Genomic DNA, 18,609 nt, shown 5'->3' on the forward strand with positions numbered 1-18,609 from the left:
ACAAAGGTATATAACAAAATAAAATGGGAAAATTGGAAACATTATTTTCCCTACTGCTTTATCATTTCTTTAAAGCTAAGAGGAAATAACAGGATTTACCCATAGCTTCAGAAAGGGTGTTCTGTTTACTGTGAAGAAAATGGCACATTTTCCTTTAGCTGTTTGTGAGCCTCACAGCTGTACTGCGCTATTCACCTTGTACTCTTCCCCAGTGGTCAATTAGTCCTAACAACTATGACCAAAGCACTATTACAAACATCTTTTTAATTCCTTCACAAAAATGCAATGAATTAGAGTTGTTAAACAGTGCGTGCTGGCCTCTCTCTGTAACCAAACATTCTGGATATCCCACATGTCCTGGTGAGACCATTCGCAATTCCCTCATTTCTGCTTACCTGCCAGCCACCTTGCCATCGTGTGGCAACTGGGAGAACATTTCTTCTGTTGTGCAAATCCAGCCTCTAACATTCATGTTTAACACTGATTTTAGGGTCCAAATGTACAGCAGTTGTTTATGCTTCGAGTCAGCTAAATCCTTCTAACTTCAACTGATGAAGAGTTAGGCATCTGTAATCAGTTGGGCTAAATCAATCTCTAGAAATTTCCATCTCTTCCTTTATGAACTCAAAAATCTAGAGGGCAGTTCCCTCAAGTGACATTCAAAAAAGTCCACCATAGTTTTAAATATGATGTAGATGTTAATTGTTTGGGAGTTTTATAAAACAGATGTTCTACCAAAACAGAGATTAATTTAAGGAAATAACAAGGTAAGACATTCGGTATCTTAGCAATTGTCTGAAAATATACAGGGAGAATGATTTTTCTTGAAGCCTATCATGTAAAAATTGGGAATTCAAGAAAAAATTGGAAAACAATATATCTTAGGGGTTGTTCTTCAATCCCATCTTTAACATAAATACATAATAACAGTCACACCTAAATAGCACAAGACAAAAACACATACATCCAAAAATAAAATCTTTTGAAAAGAAAATGCTACATTATACCCCCAGTTTTCCCCTTGGGGGACCAGATAAAGAACAAACTATATATGGCAGATATAGTCACATTACTTAATACACCTACTGCATCAAATTCAGACGTATGGTGATAAGGTTGGTAACAGACACTGAGTAGAAATAATGAATCAAATTGGTTAACCCTAAAAATCAAAGGCATTGTCTGGTTTTGTACAGACGGGTAGGGGATATATGATAGAAACTGCACCAGTAATATGTTCACCGTGTTGACTTTGGCAGCTAAGAGTGGAAGATATGAGCAAAACCAGGCCAAAAGACAATGTAAGATTATTCCCATGACAACAAGAGGTTAACAGGTTAGCACTTTTTTCTTCTACAGATGAAGTACAATCCTCACTTTCCCCCTAGAAAGGCAGTATCTAGTTGAATAGGGAGTAACAGGAGACATGGTCTTGCCATTTTTGCAAAATACTTGAGGTTTACTACACACAACAGGAGGACATGTCTCTTCAAGGCAATTTATCTTCAGAAGGTAAATCCAGATGAAGGGAGGGAACCACATTCAACCAAATCCTTTTCTAACTTTCATTTAGCTCCCATAAATAGTAGATGTTGTCTCTTCTTAGCAATGCCTGGAAGAATAGTAACTATTTCTTTTTTCTTGTTTCTATTACAAAGAAAGCTGGTTTAGTACAGAGGCACTCTATGAAATTAATTTGTACCCTGCTTTTTACTAAATATTACCTTTCTTATATAATGTGCTTTACTGTATGTTGTAGTTATTTAAAGTGTGAGGTACGTGATCTTTTTTCTTCTGCAAAAATATAGTTCTTCATAATCAAGTCTAAAATACTTTCATGTTCCTTGGTGGTGAAAACTTATTAAGAAAACAAAATGTGGCATGTAAAGTGTTTGCAGTAGGGTGATTTAAGAGGTCTTTTACCCTCCAATATGCTCATGATCTTATTTGGATTACACATGGAAGTGAACTCTACAATATCATTCCAGACTCGTTTGAATACCTGTTCGCAAAACAGGATTATGACAGTCACAGATAGATATGAAACTATGATGGCTTTATTTTCTCTAGACTGGTGATTGACAGCTCAAGAAGACTTCGAGTCCAGACCTAGGGGACATTTTGTTCCTGTGGAGTCTTTTTGCTGTTTTTTATTCCAGTTGTTTCTGCAGTCTGTAATAAGCCTCTTTAGACTGAAATGCTTTTACAATTTTTGTATAGGGAATCAAGATGTACACCATTTGGGAAGGCCTTGGGCCTGCAAGAGAAAAAAAGAAGCTACCTGGGCAATTCATTCCTTGTGTAAACTCCTGTGACCAGTTTTACCGAAAGTAAAAGAAATATTTGCAGGAGCTTTGTCCCTTTTTACCATCTCAAGGATAGGCATAGATGTAGTCTTGGCTAAGAGGTTATAACCAGAATCTGTTGAGAAGTGAGAGAAGGGAAAAGAGCAGCTTTGTGCAGCACTTGCCAACAACGCTCCTGTTTTGAACTGATGCTTGCACACATTAAAAAAAAAAAAAAATCAAAAAATAATCTAAAAGAAAGTTTCTGCTTCTGGGAATTATTTTCAGGGAGAAAATTAGTCTTTTTAGCATTGCTCCAAAAGACTGCAACCTTGGAAACTGTAACTAACATGTCCAAAATCCATGGATTTCCCTGTATCTGAAATATGTTCATAGTGATTATTGCAGTAGCATCTGAATGTTTCCTGACAATAATGGCATTTGTATGGCTCCAGATATGCTATTAATCCCACTTTGAAAGCTGTCAAAAAGATAAGTTAGTATCAATGACAATTTCTTTTAATGCAGAAGATGTTCTTCCCCAATGTCTAATATGACAATTTTTGAAATGCAAATTTTTCCTGTCAAAACAGCACTTGCTGTTTTTCAGCTCCATATGTTCTGCATGTAGAAACGTGATGTATGCTGGCTTTACTTGAAGTTCTGATAGTCATTTTTGCAGTGCTAAGGTTACTTAGGTTTTTTGGTTTGATTTTCTTTTCCAAACTGCACTAATTAAGAGTACTTCTAACTGACAGTTATGACTGTAGAAGCCTGTGTTAACAGGCTAAAATACCACTATAGATGCCCATTTTTACAGTATGTGTTTGGTAACATGCTGGACAGATGCCCACAAAATTTTCTATCAGGCCATTGGTACAGAACAGTTGAAGATAGTGCTTATATCTTAAAACGGCTTACAGTGGCAAAAGAGTTTAAAAATAAGTGTGAGGCAGGAGAGCTCAAAATGTTTGAGAAGGATAACCAGAATCAAATTTTGGAGTAAAGCTGTAAGTGGTTGGTGATAAGCTCGGGAGATAGAGTCTGAAGTGAGGATTTCATGTTGTGACACATTGAAATCATCTACACAGCTAATGAAAACAAGGCCTGAGGTCATTCGTTGTTTGTGTCCTCTCTGCACAGCAGCTGGGCCCAGGTTTCCTTAGGTCATTGTGTGACGACACAGTGTTGCAGGAAGGATTTAGTTTGTACAAAGTTTTATTTGCAGAGTCCCTCCTGGATGGCAGACATCAAACACAAAGTTACCTTAGGAAAAGAGCAAGGAGAGAAAGGGAGTGAGAAAAGAGAAAGGGAAAAGCTCACTTTTAACAGGATGACCAATTCTGCAGTCATTGCATAGCTGCCCATGGGACCCTACTACCTTCAGACCCAAGCAGTGTGTGGTGCACAAGTGAGGAACTAGGGAAAAGTAGTTTCCTGCCTTCTGCCTCTAAGTGCTCTATTTTCACTTCTGCTGAAGCTTCCTGCTTGACTACACCTTCCACATGTATGTTTTGAGGTTTGTTTGGTAACTTCTAACTCTCTCCTACCTGGTTTGTTGGTCCAGTGCTAGTTCTTTTACCTAAGTCTGCATCTGTGCCAGAAGGTGAGTGAAAGCAGTGGACTCGTGAACACATTACCGAGTTGTTGGTATGCTTTTGGCATGGGTTGTTCTCACCAACTCCCATTCCTTAAAAATGAAGTCCTGGAAAGGATGAAACAGGACTGCCTTGGTGCGTGCCAATGTCTTAGGGAACCAAGAACACCCAGCTGTTGAGAAGCAGGTGGCCACCTGTGCTTGGTACCGCTCTGAAAGTGGTCTGGGAAACAGTCTTACTAGGCAGGAGGAACCTGATGCCTGTGTTGGCTTACTGGCACTCAGCCTTCTTCTGGTCCTTCCCAGGACCATCCTTTTGCATGCAAAGCGTAGGGTATGCAGTGGGCACACACAAATAAGCAGGTGCCAAAATTCATCCCACATTCCTCTGAACAGCCTGAGGAGACTCTTCAGGAGATTCGTTCTCCCACAGATCGTTGATTTGCTTCTTGGAAAGAGTGGTGTGTCAGCTGGTACTTCTGAAGCTATGACCCTTCCTTTGATCCGGTAGATCCAACTCAGAGGAGGAGGAAAGACAATTATGTGGTCCAGAAAATGTTTAAATACAGAGAACTTTGATGTTTCACATCAGAGCAACAATAAATAGAGACAATGGATTTGCCTTTTCCCTAGTAGTGATATTTTCCTCCCACTTAGAACTGTTTTTGTGGTGGGAGGATCCATTACGTAATCTACAGATGTTTTACATTCTTTAAAATATAAACTAGAAAATGAACTGTAATACAGATTCATCCCATGAGGGTAAAAAACTAGTCTGCTCTTTAACATTTCTTGGATGATGGCACCCCCTCAGAACATGCCTACAAGTTGTGCGTCGCCTGTTAATGCACACTCGACTGTGACATTGCTTATTAAAACCCAACATTTTTATTGCTTAGTAATTCTAGATTTGGCTCCTAGTGCCCATGTTATAAACACTTAAAAGCAAGGATGCCATATTGAAACACTGACAGCTTCGCAGGGGGGTCAGGGCTACTGGCGCCTCCCTAATGAAGTCACACACTGTTAAACTTTTTTTTCCTTAACTGAAGAAGAAAACAAAGCAGTTAAACTGCTATATCCATTTTCCAGCAACTTTAATCCATTTCAAACCACTCTTAACCATAGTAAATCACAGGTTTGCGAGAAAATGAACTGCCTAAAGGTTCACCTCGGGCTATTTAGCCCACAAACAAGTTGCTGACTACTGGCGACAATGGTTGGTTGGGAATTATTGCTCAATTTAGTTGTAATTACTTATTTTGCTGTGTCTTATGTTCAGACTAGCTGAGGGTCTGCAGCATGGTAAATTCCAGAATGAAATGCATTGCCAAGGTGCTGCTGGAGATTGACACTGACAGTGTTGAAAGGTTATTTAAGCAATGTGTTTTAACTTCCCGGAGGGAAGAGAAACCTTCTCTTTCACTGGGAAAGCTTGGAAAGGGAGGAACTCTCAAAACAAGTCTGCCCAGATGTGGCTATTCTACTCTGCAGAAAATCATCCAGATGTTAACAGAACCTGAATTTTCAGTTTAAGTGTGCCTCAGTTCTGATACTAAATAGGGAAGCTGGAAACTTTACCCATGAAATATGATATAGCTGCAATATAATGGTTGCAATGTAATAGTAGTAATTTGAAGAACAGCAAATGTAGCATTCTGGCTGCTACTACTATTTTAAAGGCAACTGTCAGGATGCTGTGATTACACCATGCTTATAAATGGGTGGGCATACACACAATACATACCAGTTGAAGATAAGCGTACTTTTTTGCAGCCCAATTTAGTGGAACACTTAACTTGCCAAATGTAGGTCTAAATTTTCAGGTAAGTATAAGATTTTATCTATAATCATTATGGGAACTGTTAATAAGGCCTGGGGAGGTAATATGTAAACAATCACAATTTTTATAGATCTCGGGCAATTTCATCAGCTGAAAGATTCTAGTGGTATTTGCTACCAGTGGGAATGTTTATATATGCAATTCTCAAGTTGTATTCATTATACACATACTTTCATGTAAGAAAGGCTAAGTAAAGTTCTGGAAGAATTTAGAGTTGGTAATTCAAGGTCATATGAACAAGGTGAGCTTTTTGCAATCATCCACTCCAGAGAAAATTGATCAACTGAGGGCCTGCTAAATTTAAAATAAGGTGTGATATAGAGAAAAGAAGCTTTTGTCTCTAAACAAATAAAAACAATGGCTTAATTTCCTCTGCTAACACCAACAAAGGCCACGGGTGAAGATTCAGCAAAATTCAAAAGTATATGAGATTTAAGTGCATCTCAAGATTACCAGAGTATTGGTAGGGAACTTCCTTGTTTTACATAAACATTGATTTAGTCACTAACAGATATGATTACAAGGCTTTCATTTTGGGGGAGGTGCTTGTGAAAAGGCTGCAGGCAGGACAGATTACATATGTCAGTCTGCTCTGGGAGTTCCTGTACTTTCTTTTGTCCCTGTCAGAGAGGAGAGACAGAACTGGAAATACCACAAGTGTAACAAGGCATTGGAAATCCTACAGTTCCTACACTCGGATATTTCATCAGCATTTGGGATGAATCCACCTTAAATGTCCTCCCAGGCAGCCTGAAGATGAAGAGCATGTGGCCTGACTCCTTGTGAAATATTGCACTTAATTTTCAGCTATTTATATGAGTGGTCAGTTGTTTTTATAAAAGATTGCTAAGACTTATGAAGTAGCGTTGCTTTTCACACTAACAGACTTCACATCTATAAATCTTTAGGCAATTGGAATGATGCTTTTACTTACTAGAGGACTTTGTTCAAGTACTTTTTAAAGGTGATGGAGAAAGGAACATAATAGGAAAACAGAAATATAAATAACAGTAGCATTATTTTGCCTCTGAGCTAATCTGTTTTTTCATAGGAGCATAGAAGCTGTTTGCTCTGTCTTAAATTCTTTTAATCAGTTGTATCTATGAGTATGTCTCTTAACTCTGATTTCCAAAGGAATGAGAAATTATACGCAGTAGTCTGGAAAAAAAAAAAAGGAAAGAAAAAACTTTTACCAAACAATGTTTTTATGTAGAATCCACTTCTTTCTACTATTGGTAAGAGCAAAGCATGTTAACTTAAGGTTACTTTAAGAAAAGAAATCAGATGATTCTTAAAAAATATTTGGCATGCAATCAATGTGTAATTAACACGTTGTCCTCTGTTTGGAGGTATAATAATCCCTGTCACCTCCTGCAAAAAGAAAATTATCCAATATTTATTGTCATGTTTGGCTGACCATGTCCATCTAGTACCTCTCTGATTATCGCAGTGTTGGAAGAGACATATGTGTTGAACACCATAGTCAGGTGAAGAGAGAACAGAGTGAAGAAACCTATAAATGTGGTTCCTTCTCCAATAACCTTTGAACTGACTAAGGTGGCTTTTCAAAACTTGATTGTCTGCAGCTTAAAAAGGTCAAAATTGTGCATGTTCAAATTTCATGCCAGGAAAACTCTCATATTTTTTAAACACTATACACTCTAAAATTATTATAATAGTTAGATGTTAATTATATGCATTTAATAAGTAGAAAATTAACATGCCACTTACTGCAATTCTCATGACAAACACTTTCAGATCTTTACTTGCTGAATTTTGTCATAGGTAGGAATTTAGCCCTATTTATTTCAATTACTTGATTTGCATCTCTCTCCTTAAAATGTGTAATGCTTTAATTTACCATACAGATAGAAGTTGAATACAATAACTTCAAAAACATTTTTTGCATAGATAAATTTTTCTCCACAACATAAAAAACCCCCAAAACTAAGGGCATATTCTGTCTGGGGTATATACACCCTGTTTATTGCTACATATCTCAAATCCTCCAATGCAGGTGGTGTGAGCCCAGGCATGCTGGAAATGGAAACCCAACCTATGAATGATCACGTAATACCAGAGAAGTAATATGAGATGCATTACTGCATTAGTACAACTGACTAGAGTAGATTTTCCATCCGCTGTCTGCATGAACTTATTTTCTGCCAGTTGCACCTTGCTTTTCTGCAGTTTTACTTACACTGTTTTGGCAAAGGGCTCCTTGCAGAAGACTTCCTGTTTTCCTGTGTACTCCTCATAGTATCTTGCAAAGAGGTCATCTTGCCTGAAAACACCCTCCTCCAGCAGACTCTTTGGCTATAGAGGACGGTGCCTGTGTAATATGGTATATCCCTTTTCCAACAGGTGGTACTGGGCCATTATAGCCAACCAGGCTGACTTCAAGCTCACCAGTTTACTCATCTCATCAAAGGACCTGAGTTCATGTCACATTTCTTCTGAATATCATGCCCTTTCATCCCTATTCTCTAACAGCAACTCTTTTTTTTCTCTTTGTTTTTTTAAGCTCCACTTTCAGCTGCTCTGTGATTCGGTCTCTTTTTCCATGGGGAACTTGTAAGTCCCATTCTAGTTTACTACATTTCAGCTTGTGTAACAGACTCAACATCACAGCATGCATCTGATCTCAAAAAAGGGAGTTGAGAGTAGATAATTTATTAATTTTTTTTCTTATGCAAATACTTTCTCACATGCATACTGAATTGCAGGCTGCAATCCTATGTGGAAATACATCTATATTACTGGAAATATTATTAACTGAAAGTAACTATACTTTCCTCTTCTCCAGAAAGAGACAAAAAAACACAGTCTAGTCCAGAGTTCAGTGATTCAAGAGATAGAAAGGTATAATGAAGATTCGGAGAGGTGAATTTTACTTGTATTTACCCACTTCTTTGTTAAATCTGACCACTTCCAAACACAGCAGTGTTTTAAGATTTTCAACAACAAATCCTCTCTCAGTTCAGGGGAAGCGAAAATCGGTGGTATTATTTTCAGCAGGACTGCCTCTATAAACTCACCAGCCCAACACCCAGGACTACATATTGCAGAGCCAGTCCTACCAGTGCTGTAGTAGTCCTAACCATGAAGCCCAAACTGAGATTTAAAATGTCCCGAATTCAGGGATCATTTAGATCCAAGAATATGATTTCTCATATGTTTAGAGAGTGACATCTTGGAACTGTAATGAGCTTCAAATATAGGTCAGGACTAGAAAACCAACCTCATCATAGATTTCAAGAAATTAAGTTCAGAGGCAGCTCTCCTGTTTGAGTTTATTGCTCTTCCTAACTGGATAATATGCTTGGTCTTTATGGCAGACCATTGATACTCTTACTTCTCTAAAACGGGAGCAGAAAACTGCTATCTTCTTCCAGACCTGACTCCTATGAATACGGCTAGTGCTGCTTATAAGAGCAGCTTCTAGAGGCTGTTTAGCCAGTCTTTAAAAGAGATGTCATGTTTCTCTCTCAGCTTCCCCAACAGACATATAGAGTGATCTACACGTGTGCAATAGGTCTGCATATGTACAGCAGCTATGTCCGGGGTTATTCTTCCTCCTGTCTCTGCTTTCTGACTGGTTGAAAATAAAAAGTAGGATAACCAGCATCTAATGTCAAATTCCTATTCCTGCTCTCTGATGGATCCACTACTGACTCTGTAGCCAACTTAGAAGCTTTCAGGAGAGAATAAGCAGCTGCTTTGGGACTAGTTTGGAAATGGATGGGAACTGGACAGACTCTTGGCCTCATCTCTCAGTACCAGCCCCGATATACAAGCAGGCGGAACAAACCCAAACCAGAAAGGGAAGTAAACCAGGCCAGGAAAAGGGCAGGAGAAGCTTATCCAACCCTGGCAGGAATTCATAGCAGTGGTGGCAAAGGGTCTGTTTAATCCTAAAGATTAGATCCTGAAGTCATTCCTTACTTCTTGTTCATGGAAAACATTTGCTAACAGCAAAAATGCCCAACCAACTCTTTTTTTTTTTTTTTTGAATGAGCAAAAATGAGTCCCTGCCGCATTTCTGTGCCACTTTACACATCCAGGATCCAACTAAGTTTTTTTCAGATGCTCTGAGCAGTTTGGTAACAGCTTATTTTTCATCCCATTGATGTATACCTATGAGCTTTTACTGGCATCAGAAAATTGCTGCAGAAGCTTTTTCTCCTGGTATTTCCAGCTGCAGTGGTAGTAGTGAAAAATCTCCAAGGCTGACAACTCTAGCATGATTTTCAGCCAGTTCTGTGGGTTGCAGGGGTTAAGGGAATTCGGATAAGGCTATGAACTTGTATACAGTTATCTGAATCTTACTTGCAAAGTTTTCAAAGTTCATCCGTCATCATAATGGATCCTGTGGGATGTTAGTGGACTCTGGGGAACATTAGCCATTTTCCCAATTTCATAACACTAGGACTGGTGAGTATTGTTAGATATTGTAAGACATCATTTGCCAGCCTGAAATGTGGTGTTTATATAAATATGTCTGGAACATAAAATACGTCTGAGGGGCTAAATAAAAAATAACCGAAGGTTTTCAAAGAGCAGTGTAAATTCAGTGGTGAGGCAGGCACTGAATTTTGACGTTACATCTGTGTTAGTCTAAGTATACTTACGGTCATGAAGAAGAAGCTGGGATATTTCTGTGAAAAGATGCCCATATCTTAACATTCTTCCTAGAAGAATAAATAGCAAATTTCTGTGTCTCCTGAAAGGGAGCTGGTATAAGAGCATGTGTAAAATTAACTTTGAAATGCTAGGTGTTGTTTTTCTTTTGCAGTCTTTCAGTAGTATGTGCTCCCACCTAGGAAAGTTAATACAGGCATCGCTTTGCTCTTTTTAGATGTACTGATATATGAAAAGACTCTGTGTGGGAGATGGGCTTTTGTTTGTTTGTTTGTTTGTGTTTATTTTGGTGTGAGGGAGGTGAAGGCTATTTTAAAAATAGTGAGTTCCAAATGTGTTGTTCATTTATGAAACTGTTGCTGTGTTTCATCTTCTTTGAAGCTCTGGGGCTTTTTACTTACCTGATTCTTTGTAGGTTTAAATATTTGCTGCAAATGCCACTTTTATTAACGAAAAGAAAAAGACAGTATAAACCACTTTGTCTTACATAAGAGAGAAAGCCATAGGCACTGAAAACAGGAAACTGCATAAGAAAGGGAGAGAAAGGAAAAGGAAGGGAAATGGAGAGCTCTCTGTGATTTTTCCAAACTTGAACCACTGTGCTTTTATTCCCATTATTCTCATGGTCATAGATACCAAAACCATAAATATGTAGATAAGGAAGTACAGACCACTTTTACCTATAAAATATGAGGCTATCCTTAAGCCCCTATCATGAGCTTTGAGTGTAGTGATAAAAAATTGAATCTTTTTTGTAGCACCTGAAGCAACCACTACTGAAGTGAGTGGGATCTGTACACTGAGGGACTTTAATCTGAGCTGGATCGGACCCACGAGCCACACCAATTATGTTTCTCCTGGCAGCTAAACTGACATGCCTGTCTGCATAAAGGACTCAAAAATGATGTCTTGTCTTTGAAAACAACACAACACCTCTGTATTCTGATCCTAACTCTAATGATGTTCCTTCACTGGGTTTTTATAGGGACAGAACATCAGCCCTGATACTATATATGTACCTGTGAATATTATTTTTCCTTAACAAAACATGTTAGCATAGAGACATAAATTATTTGCACCTCACAAAGAACAATTTTACTCATAGGTGTTATGGAGAGTTCAAATTTTGTGAAATGACAGCTTTCCTTAATAAATATTTAAGAGTTGTGGGGGGTTTTCAGATAAGTTCATTTCACAGAAATACAAATTGTTGGATCAGCATAGCTGTTTGTTTTGTTTTCAACTGGATCATTTCACAGATCCTGTTTAGGGTGCAGCCATGTGACAACTAGATCACTATACTGGAGAGGGCTGCAATGTGTACCAGTGGTAAATGAGGCCTCCTGTTTAATTGGGTTTGATGGTACCAGAGTAATGTGGATCAGGTAGTAGCTTAAGCCATAGATACAAATGTGATAGGTGATACCTTGAGTTTTTCTCAGTGAACACCCTGGAACACAGTGTTGACCTATCCTTGCACATTAGCAATGTCCATTCTTCCTCAAACTTTGGCTACTTGAAAATCTTTTGATTTTGACATTTTTACAATGTGTCTTTGGACATCTCTAGTTCCAAAACATACACAGAGGTATCAGAGGACAAGGACAGGGATACTATCACAGAGTCTTTAACTAAATATATCGTGTGGTTTTTTTCAGAGGTGCGGAGAAATCTCATTTGATAGTCCTGACCAGAATGCCAAATGTGTTCGCATGCTAGGTAAGGCTAAAAGTTTTTTCCCCTTTTGATATGAGAAGTGTATGAAAGTATGTTTAATTGGGGATTTCTTCTCAAAAGCACACGATAATGGCCGTGATGATTCACAATGGCATTTACATAGCTCATCCACATGTACTCCTCATTAATATATTCTTTATGGTGAATTTTCAGTTATTGAAACAAAGTATATATATATTCCAGTAGTGCCCATCTGCATAGATGAAAATATAGCTGTACCAACACTATAGTTGTAACCCCTGATGTACTTAAGTCCAAAACTCATATTTGAAAGCTGAAAATCTGTACTTTGAAAGAGAGTATTAATTTCACAATGTATCAAAAGCCTCCGGGTCAGACCTTCAGCTGCATCAATCAGCAAAATTTCAATCACTGTGATTTTACAGATTTGCGCTGGTGTAGCACTTTGCCGATCATTTGTAAAAATTAATATTAAGTAGAAGTGTCTATTCTTTGGAAACAATACAGGAATGTTCTGCTATGTTTCTTTAATTTCTGTGACCAATTTTATTGTATTTGCTTGTTTCACCTACAATGCTAGTACTGAAACATTAACGGCACAGCTAGTATCACAGTGAAACACAGGGAGTAAATGTCTAAAAACCTAAAAGATAATGTTTACTGAGAAAAAATGAAATCATAGAACACTTGCAGGATTACACTTTAAATTCTGAAGACCTTTCAACTGCCAGGGTTGAGATAAATGTACACTGTAAATTAGAGCATTGCATCTAATAACATGAAGACTGAAATAGTCACAATTTTAAAAACTGCAACTGGCAACATGTAGGAACTTAATTCCCATCTGGCTGCATAGCTGTGTTCTGTAATAACAGATTATGTGGTTTGTTGTTTATATTCATTAAATCCTATTGCCACAATAGACTATAATTGCTGCAGAGGAAATCTGTCATGCTTATGGTGCACAGATCCCAACAGATGAACTGACACAATGGGTCGTAATGATCTGTTACATCAGTGATCCATGGTTAGAGGTTCTTAATGGAACAAGCTGACAGAAAAGATACACTTGTGATCCTTTATCATGCCAATTATAATCTACAGCTTAAATACCATTGGGTTCATAATACTCTAGTTCTAAGGAAGTTATATCCATACAAATGTTATTATCCATTAGGGGAAAAAAAAGGAGGGGTGGAAGAGGGGACAACAAAAAAATTACCTGAAGATGAAAGTTTTCTGCACAGGTTCATTCACTATTTGGTTTGGCATTTTTATAACAAGTCAGTCCAAAACTGGGAGTTTGGCACCATCCTTAATGTAAATGATTCTTTAGGAGCAGGGAGCAGAACAAGATCTTGTTTCCATTGCATATATTCTTATCTATGTCTTGTAGTATATGCATGTGCAAGAATGAGAACATATGTTAGGCTCTGTAAGGAAGCTGCTAGGAATGTAAAAATTACTCCAAGGGGACATGCCAAAGGTGTGACTGGCTCTCAGAGGTTACATCTATTGTATTTAAAAATATTTCACCTGCTCTTATTATTTTTCAGTGTCTCTAACAAATTAAGGACTGTAGTGTCATATATAATATAGGATATTAGATTTCACCCCAAGGTATCTCATAGCGTACAGAGCTGAGATTATTCTAAGTGCAAGTGGATATCCCACAACTGGCTCTATAAGAGGTATGGGAAGTAGAAACTAGCATTATATGGTTGGTCTGAGGGCAACAACTGGAGACAAACTCCACTGTCTTGATTTATCACATAAATGTGTGTGGTGCTGGTAGTGCTATAAAGCCAGAGCGTGTCCATTCTGGTACCTCTCCTTTCATACTGAACTCTGTACGGAAGAGCAGGAGCCAGAGACTCCTGCAAACTAAACTAAAAGGTCTCAGACTTTGTGCTGAATGCGTCATGTGACGTCCAATTTCAGATTTTACAAGGGAATTGAATTTCCAAGAGAACGAAACACAAAGTTTGTCACTGATCAATGCAAAGCTGACTTTATAACATCTGTGGGTGTAACTAGTGAACAAAGCACAACGTGCCTTCAGAGAAGGACATCTTTCTTGACTGCATGGTCTTTGAAATATGCTGAAACAGTCGTGCTGTCATTTACTGTAACAGTGACATAGTGCCGACAGAAATTTAGAGGGCAAGTCCCAACAACTGCAAGAGGATAATTACTTAGTAAGAAAAGAAAGACAGGAGTCTGGAGTACTGACTGTATTTCTTCAGGGATCTTTGACGCAAGACCAGTCCTTACTTGGAACGGTACATTGTCGAGCAGTACTCTAAAATGGTAACAGCTGATTTTGTCAGAAAAGGTCTGTTTCTAGGTTATGCTACTGGTTCTGGGTTAGCTTCAAATTTAAAGGTTTTTAGGAGTAATGTTAGGCTTGCTACTGTGAGTCCACATTCCTTGAGCTAACATGGATTATGTGGGGGAGGTTCTTTTTCTATAGAGGTTGAGGAAGAGAGGTTTGCAGTGAAAATCTTATTTTATTCCTATCTTCCTGCTAGAAAACAGGAAATAATAGATAAAGAAATGCCTAAACACTTACAATGGCTATAGTGAAAGTAGGTTACTTTTCAATGGACTGACTAGATATCGCTCAACCTGAGCTTAAGAGCAAAAGAATCAGTTTAATGCCTCATCTTTCAGCAAGGGAGTGATGGATATTTATAAGGCAAGTGTGAAAAATATCTTGAACAACTAAATTAAATGGTCATTTAGCAATGCTTCCTGAGGATATAGTAGATAATAACTATGTGCTTCTGCTCAGGATATGCTTAGCATCAGTGTAATTATGTGTACTACAGTTCTTACAGAAAATTATGTTCTCCCTCTTATGCTTTATATTGTGCTTGTTTCTTTACAATTCTGTATGTTATACTAGTTAAAGCAACACAACTTTTGTAACTGTCACAGAAGAAAGTCAGTCAGTGGCCCACCCTAGACTTTTGAAGACCATTGTTCAGATCCTAAATCTACCACAGATTTCTTGAGCCTGGCATTGGCTAAGGCTTTAAACACCCCTGCACGTCGATTGACCTTTGAAAAATGGGAAGAGAAGTGCTTCCTCACTTCTTAGGAACAACAAGAATAAATTTATAAGTACAATGAGAAGCTGAAGTACTATGTAATGCAGGTCATAAAAATACCACACTGACAATAAAAGTGTGTTGTCAGAGGTTTCCCTTGAATCTCTGAGTCTCTCTGGAGCCACCGGTAGCTCATCAGCACATCCAGTGCAAGGTAGAAAATCTGCACTGTTCTGCTTAAATTGCAGCTGTTATCAAGTTAGTGAGGGCACTCGACCATGATAAAATTGCTAGATAATGCTGAACTGGGTGTCAAAAAGCTTTTGCTTTATGCTACATTCTGGAATTATAACCCTGGGCTCCTCATGCCCTTTACTTATAATGATTTTGACTTAAAAAAAAAAATTGAGCATATAGCAAGGTACTTACTATGTTGTTATTAGTCCAGATATTCATATTATGAAGGGTAGAAGGGAACTATCCCTCTCCCTAGAGCACCCACTGATATTTTCAATGGCACAACCTGTGGTTAATTTTTCCCATATGTAGACAGACATATTCTGGGCTCAGACGTGACACAATGTCATATCATGCAGAGATAATTGGGTTAGTTTGCTGTGAAAATTGCTGGTTGGATGCCTAAGCTAATTAACTCTGCTGGGAAGAATTGCATACTAGCTTGGAAGAGTCCAAACTTAAGGCAACTTAACCAGTTCTCACATCTTAACTAGCTCATCCAAAGCTAACTCTGTAACCTCTACATGGCAGAGCACCGAGTTTTATGAATTTATCCTAGAAAGAATAACATTCCCATATCAGGCTCTAGGATTAGTACAGAAGGAAAAAGGTCTGCCAACTAGAAGAGAAACTTCAGTGTATAAATAAATACCAGTTTATACAGAATAGATATGGTTATCCTTATAGTTGCTGTTTAGAAAGTAGGCAGCTGCAGTCATCATAACACATACAAAATTAAATGATCCCATCAGTTTAAATCTGTTCAACCTTACTGATGACAGTGAAGTAAGGGGTATGGATGATAAAAGCAAATTATCTAGTTTGTTACTCTAGCAACCAGTCTTCCACCACCAGATTTGGTCTTTACTTCTTACTGAAATGCTGAATAGATTTTTAAGAGGTCACATCTCTTGCTGGCCAACTCTGCTGTCTGCAGAGATTTTTTCCAGGGGAAATGTGAATTGCCCTCCTTAAGGAGCTAGTTAGTAAGATGAAAACACAAGCCTTCCAGATGCCCCATGGCAAATGGCTGAGGTGCTTTCTTTTCATTATTGTAAATTCCATCCAGACAGGAATAATGTGGGTGAGTTTTGTTTCCCTTTTGGTGTAGACTTAATCCTTGCAAAAGCAGACAGATGAATCCTTGTTTGGAATAAAAGTAGTTTCCTCACAAATAGCCATTTAAAATTCATCCAAGAAAAAAAGCAATCAAAATAAAAAAAAAAAAAAGGTGGGGGGTGGCAACTTTTTCTTTTTCTTCTCCAGACTACTAGAACATAACTTTGTTCGTTTGGGGCAACAAACTTTTTCATATTGCAGCAGAGAGAGGTGCCTACCTCCCTCACCCCCCAAAAAGTCTGCTTCGTGGCGTACTTCCACCGTCTATTACCTATGGAGAGTTATGGTTAAAGGTATCGGCATTTAGCCATGAAATGTGTTTCATGGATCCAGCTTCAGTCTTGGTGGCTCTTTGCCCACAGCAGAAAACCACCACACATTTGAACAGAGTTGGCAGCCACAGCTTAAGAGAGAGAGACATTACTGGAATAACAACTGTGTTGAAAGCCAGGACTGAGGGGTACTGGCAAGGCTCTGCCTGGCTGGCCTCTGCCTTACATAACCGTTGAACTCACCTTCATTGGGGGGGGGGGGGGGGGGGATCTATTAAAATTTACTTTGAGAAACCTAATCGGGTAAATAACCGTATAACTTACTGGGGAAAATAAATATTGAAGATTAGTTAAATGTGTCGATTTGCCCTTCACCGGAGGGAGAAAAAGAAATGAGGCAGGTAGTCAAATGGTTCTGCACTGGTCAAGCTTTGCAGTTTTGCAAAGCTTTCTGGAGCCCTCACTGACATAATTTGAAATGCAACCCTATATCTCTTGCACACGCAAAACTTCTACTGAAACTGATAGCCATGCATGAGCAATGGTGTTCTAAATAGCCAAATATACGGACTATTTATATCCCAGTCATTCGAAGACTTACACGTGCACTTGACCTTATGCAGACTAAGTATTCCATCTGTGCAAATAACATCACAATAAGCACACGAATTAATCTTTGTAAAATTAAGCAATATGCTTATGGGAAAAAGGCCTAAAATCTACAATGACTAGCAAGAAATCTGCACTCATCGCTTTGCTGCCCATCAGGATAACTCAGAACTTTGTAGCAGTGGGAGGGGGGAGGCTTAGGATGTCTGCTACAAAAAGATAGGTTTCTATTCCATGAGCAGCTTGCAACACAGGATGAAGGGAAGCAGGTTTTTTTCCACTATAAAGCAACGGTGCGAATGCATACAGAAAGATAAACACTACGTCTCTTTTTGATATTTTGTTAATGTAGATAAATTCAAATCTAAACATATAAGCCCACCCTAGAAGCTCTTCACCTATATTTTATACTGTAACTGCCAATGAAAGTCTCTCCGCCAACAATTTATTCTGTTGAGAACAGTATGATTTAGATAAGAATTCTGGAACTGAAGCTCTTCCCCAGTTGAGTAGACAAAAGGTAGAGATTTTCAAACAACTTCTAATACTTTTTCTTTTTTCTAAAATATCATTCCAATATTTTAACACACTTTAAAAATGTCTCAACTCCTGATCTTACAATTATGCTTGTAAATGCATTTAAAAATTGGTATCTCTGTGACCTTGCCACCATCAAAATAGAGGCCTCTTGCTCTTTCATGTCACTTAAGACCTCCTACTATCATGAGATTTGTGCCCAAAACCACAAAGGATGTAAATATCAAAGCCATCTTAGTTTCGTGACTATTTGATTAATTTGGCTAAGAAACTATAAAAAAGATAAAATAAATTGTATATTTTAAAGATCAGTTCTCAAATACCATCTTATTATTGAAGTAATTTTGATTTAATTACTATTTTAGGTAATTATATAGCCTGGTAGCTGAGTGACAGTGACCACCTGCTTATCCTGTTCTGTCCTGTAAATCAGGTCAGACTGAAAACACTTGTCTTGCAGTATTCTACCTTTCAGAAGGGTGCTGAAGGAGACAAAAACTAGCCTTGGCATTTTGAGTAGGCATATGAAACACTTTTCAAAATGTAATTTCTTGTTGTTTTTTTTCTATCACTCAAATGTTAACTTGAACCATATATAGTTTTATCCTATGCCTGAACTTGGCAAAAGCAATGGGAGTGTCAAGGGACTTGGAGGGAACGCAATAATGAGGATTTGACACCATCAATATGATGTACCACACCATGATGGCTTTCTGTA

The 18,609-nt window shown here is 38.2% G+C and overlaps 1 protein-coding gene across 1 annotated transcript in view; it reads left to right on the forward strand.

The window, feature by feature from the left end:
- Positions 1 to 18,609, forward strand: part of PDE7B (phosphodiesterase 7B) — a 183,238-nt gene that overhangs the window by 52,720 nt on the left and 111,909 nt on the right. Inside the window, exon 3 of the mRNA XM_052784442.1 lies at positions 12,025 to 12,085. Within this exon, the coding sequence (XP_052640402.1) occupies positions 12,025 to 12,085 (61 nt within the window). The remainder of the gene's footprint in view (positions 1 to 12,024; positions 12,086 to 18,609) is intronic.

Source organism: Harpia harpyja, chromosome 4, assembly GCF_026419915.1.
Source record: "Harpia harpyja isolate bHarHar1 chromosome 4, bHarHar1 primary haplotype, whole genome shotgun sequence".
Lineage (NCBI taxonomy): Eukaryota > Metazoa > Chordata > Aves > Accipitriformes > Accipitridae > Harpia > Harpia harpyja.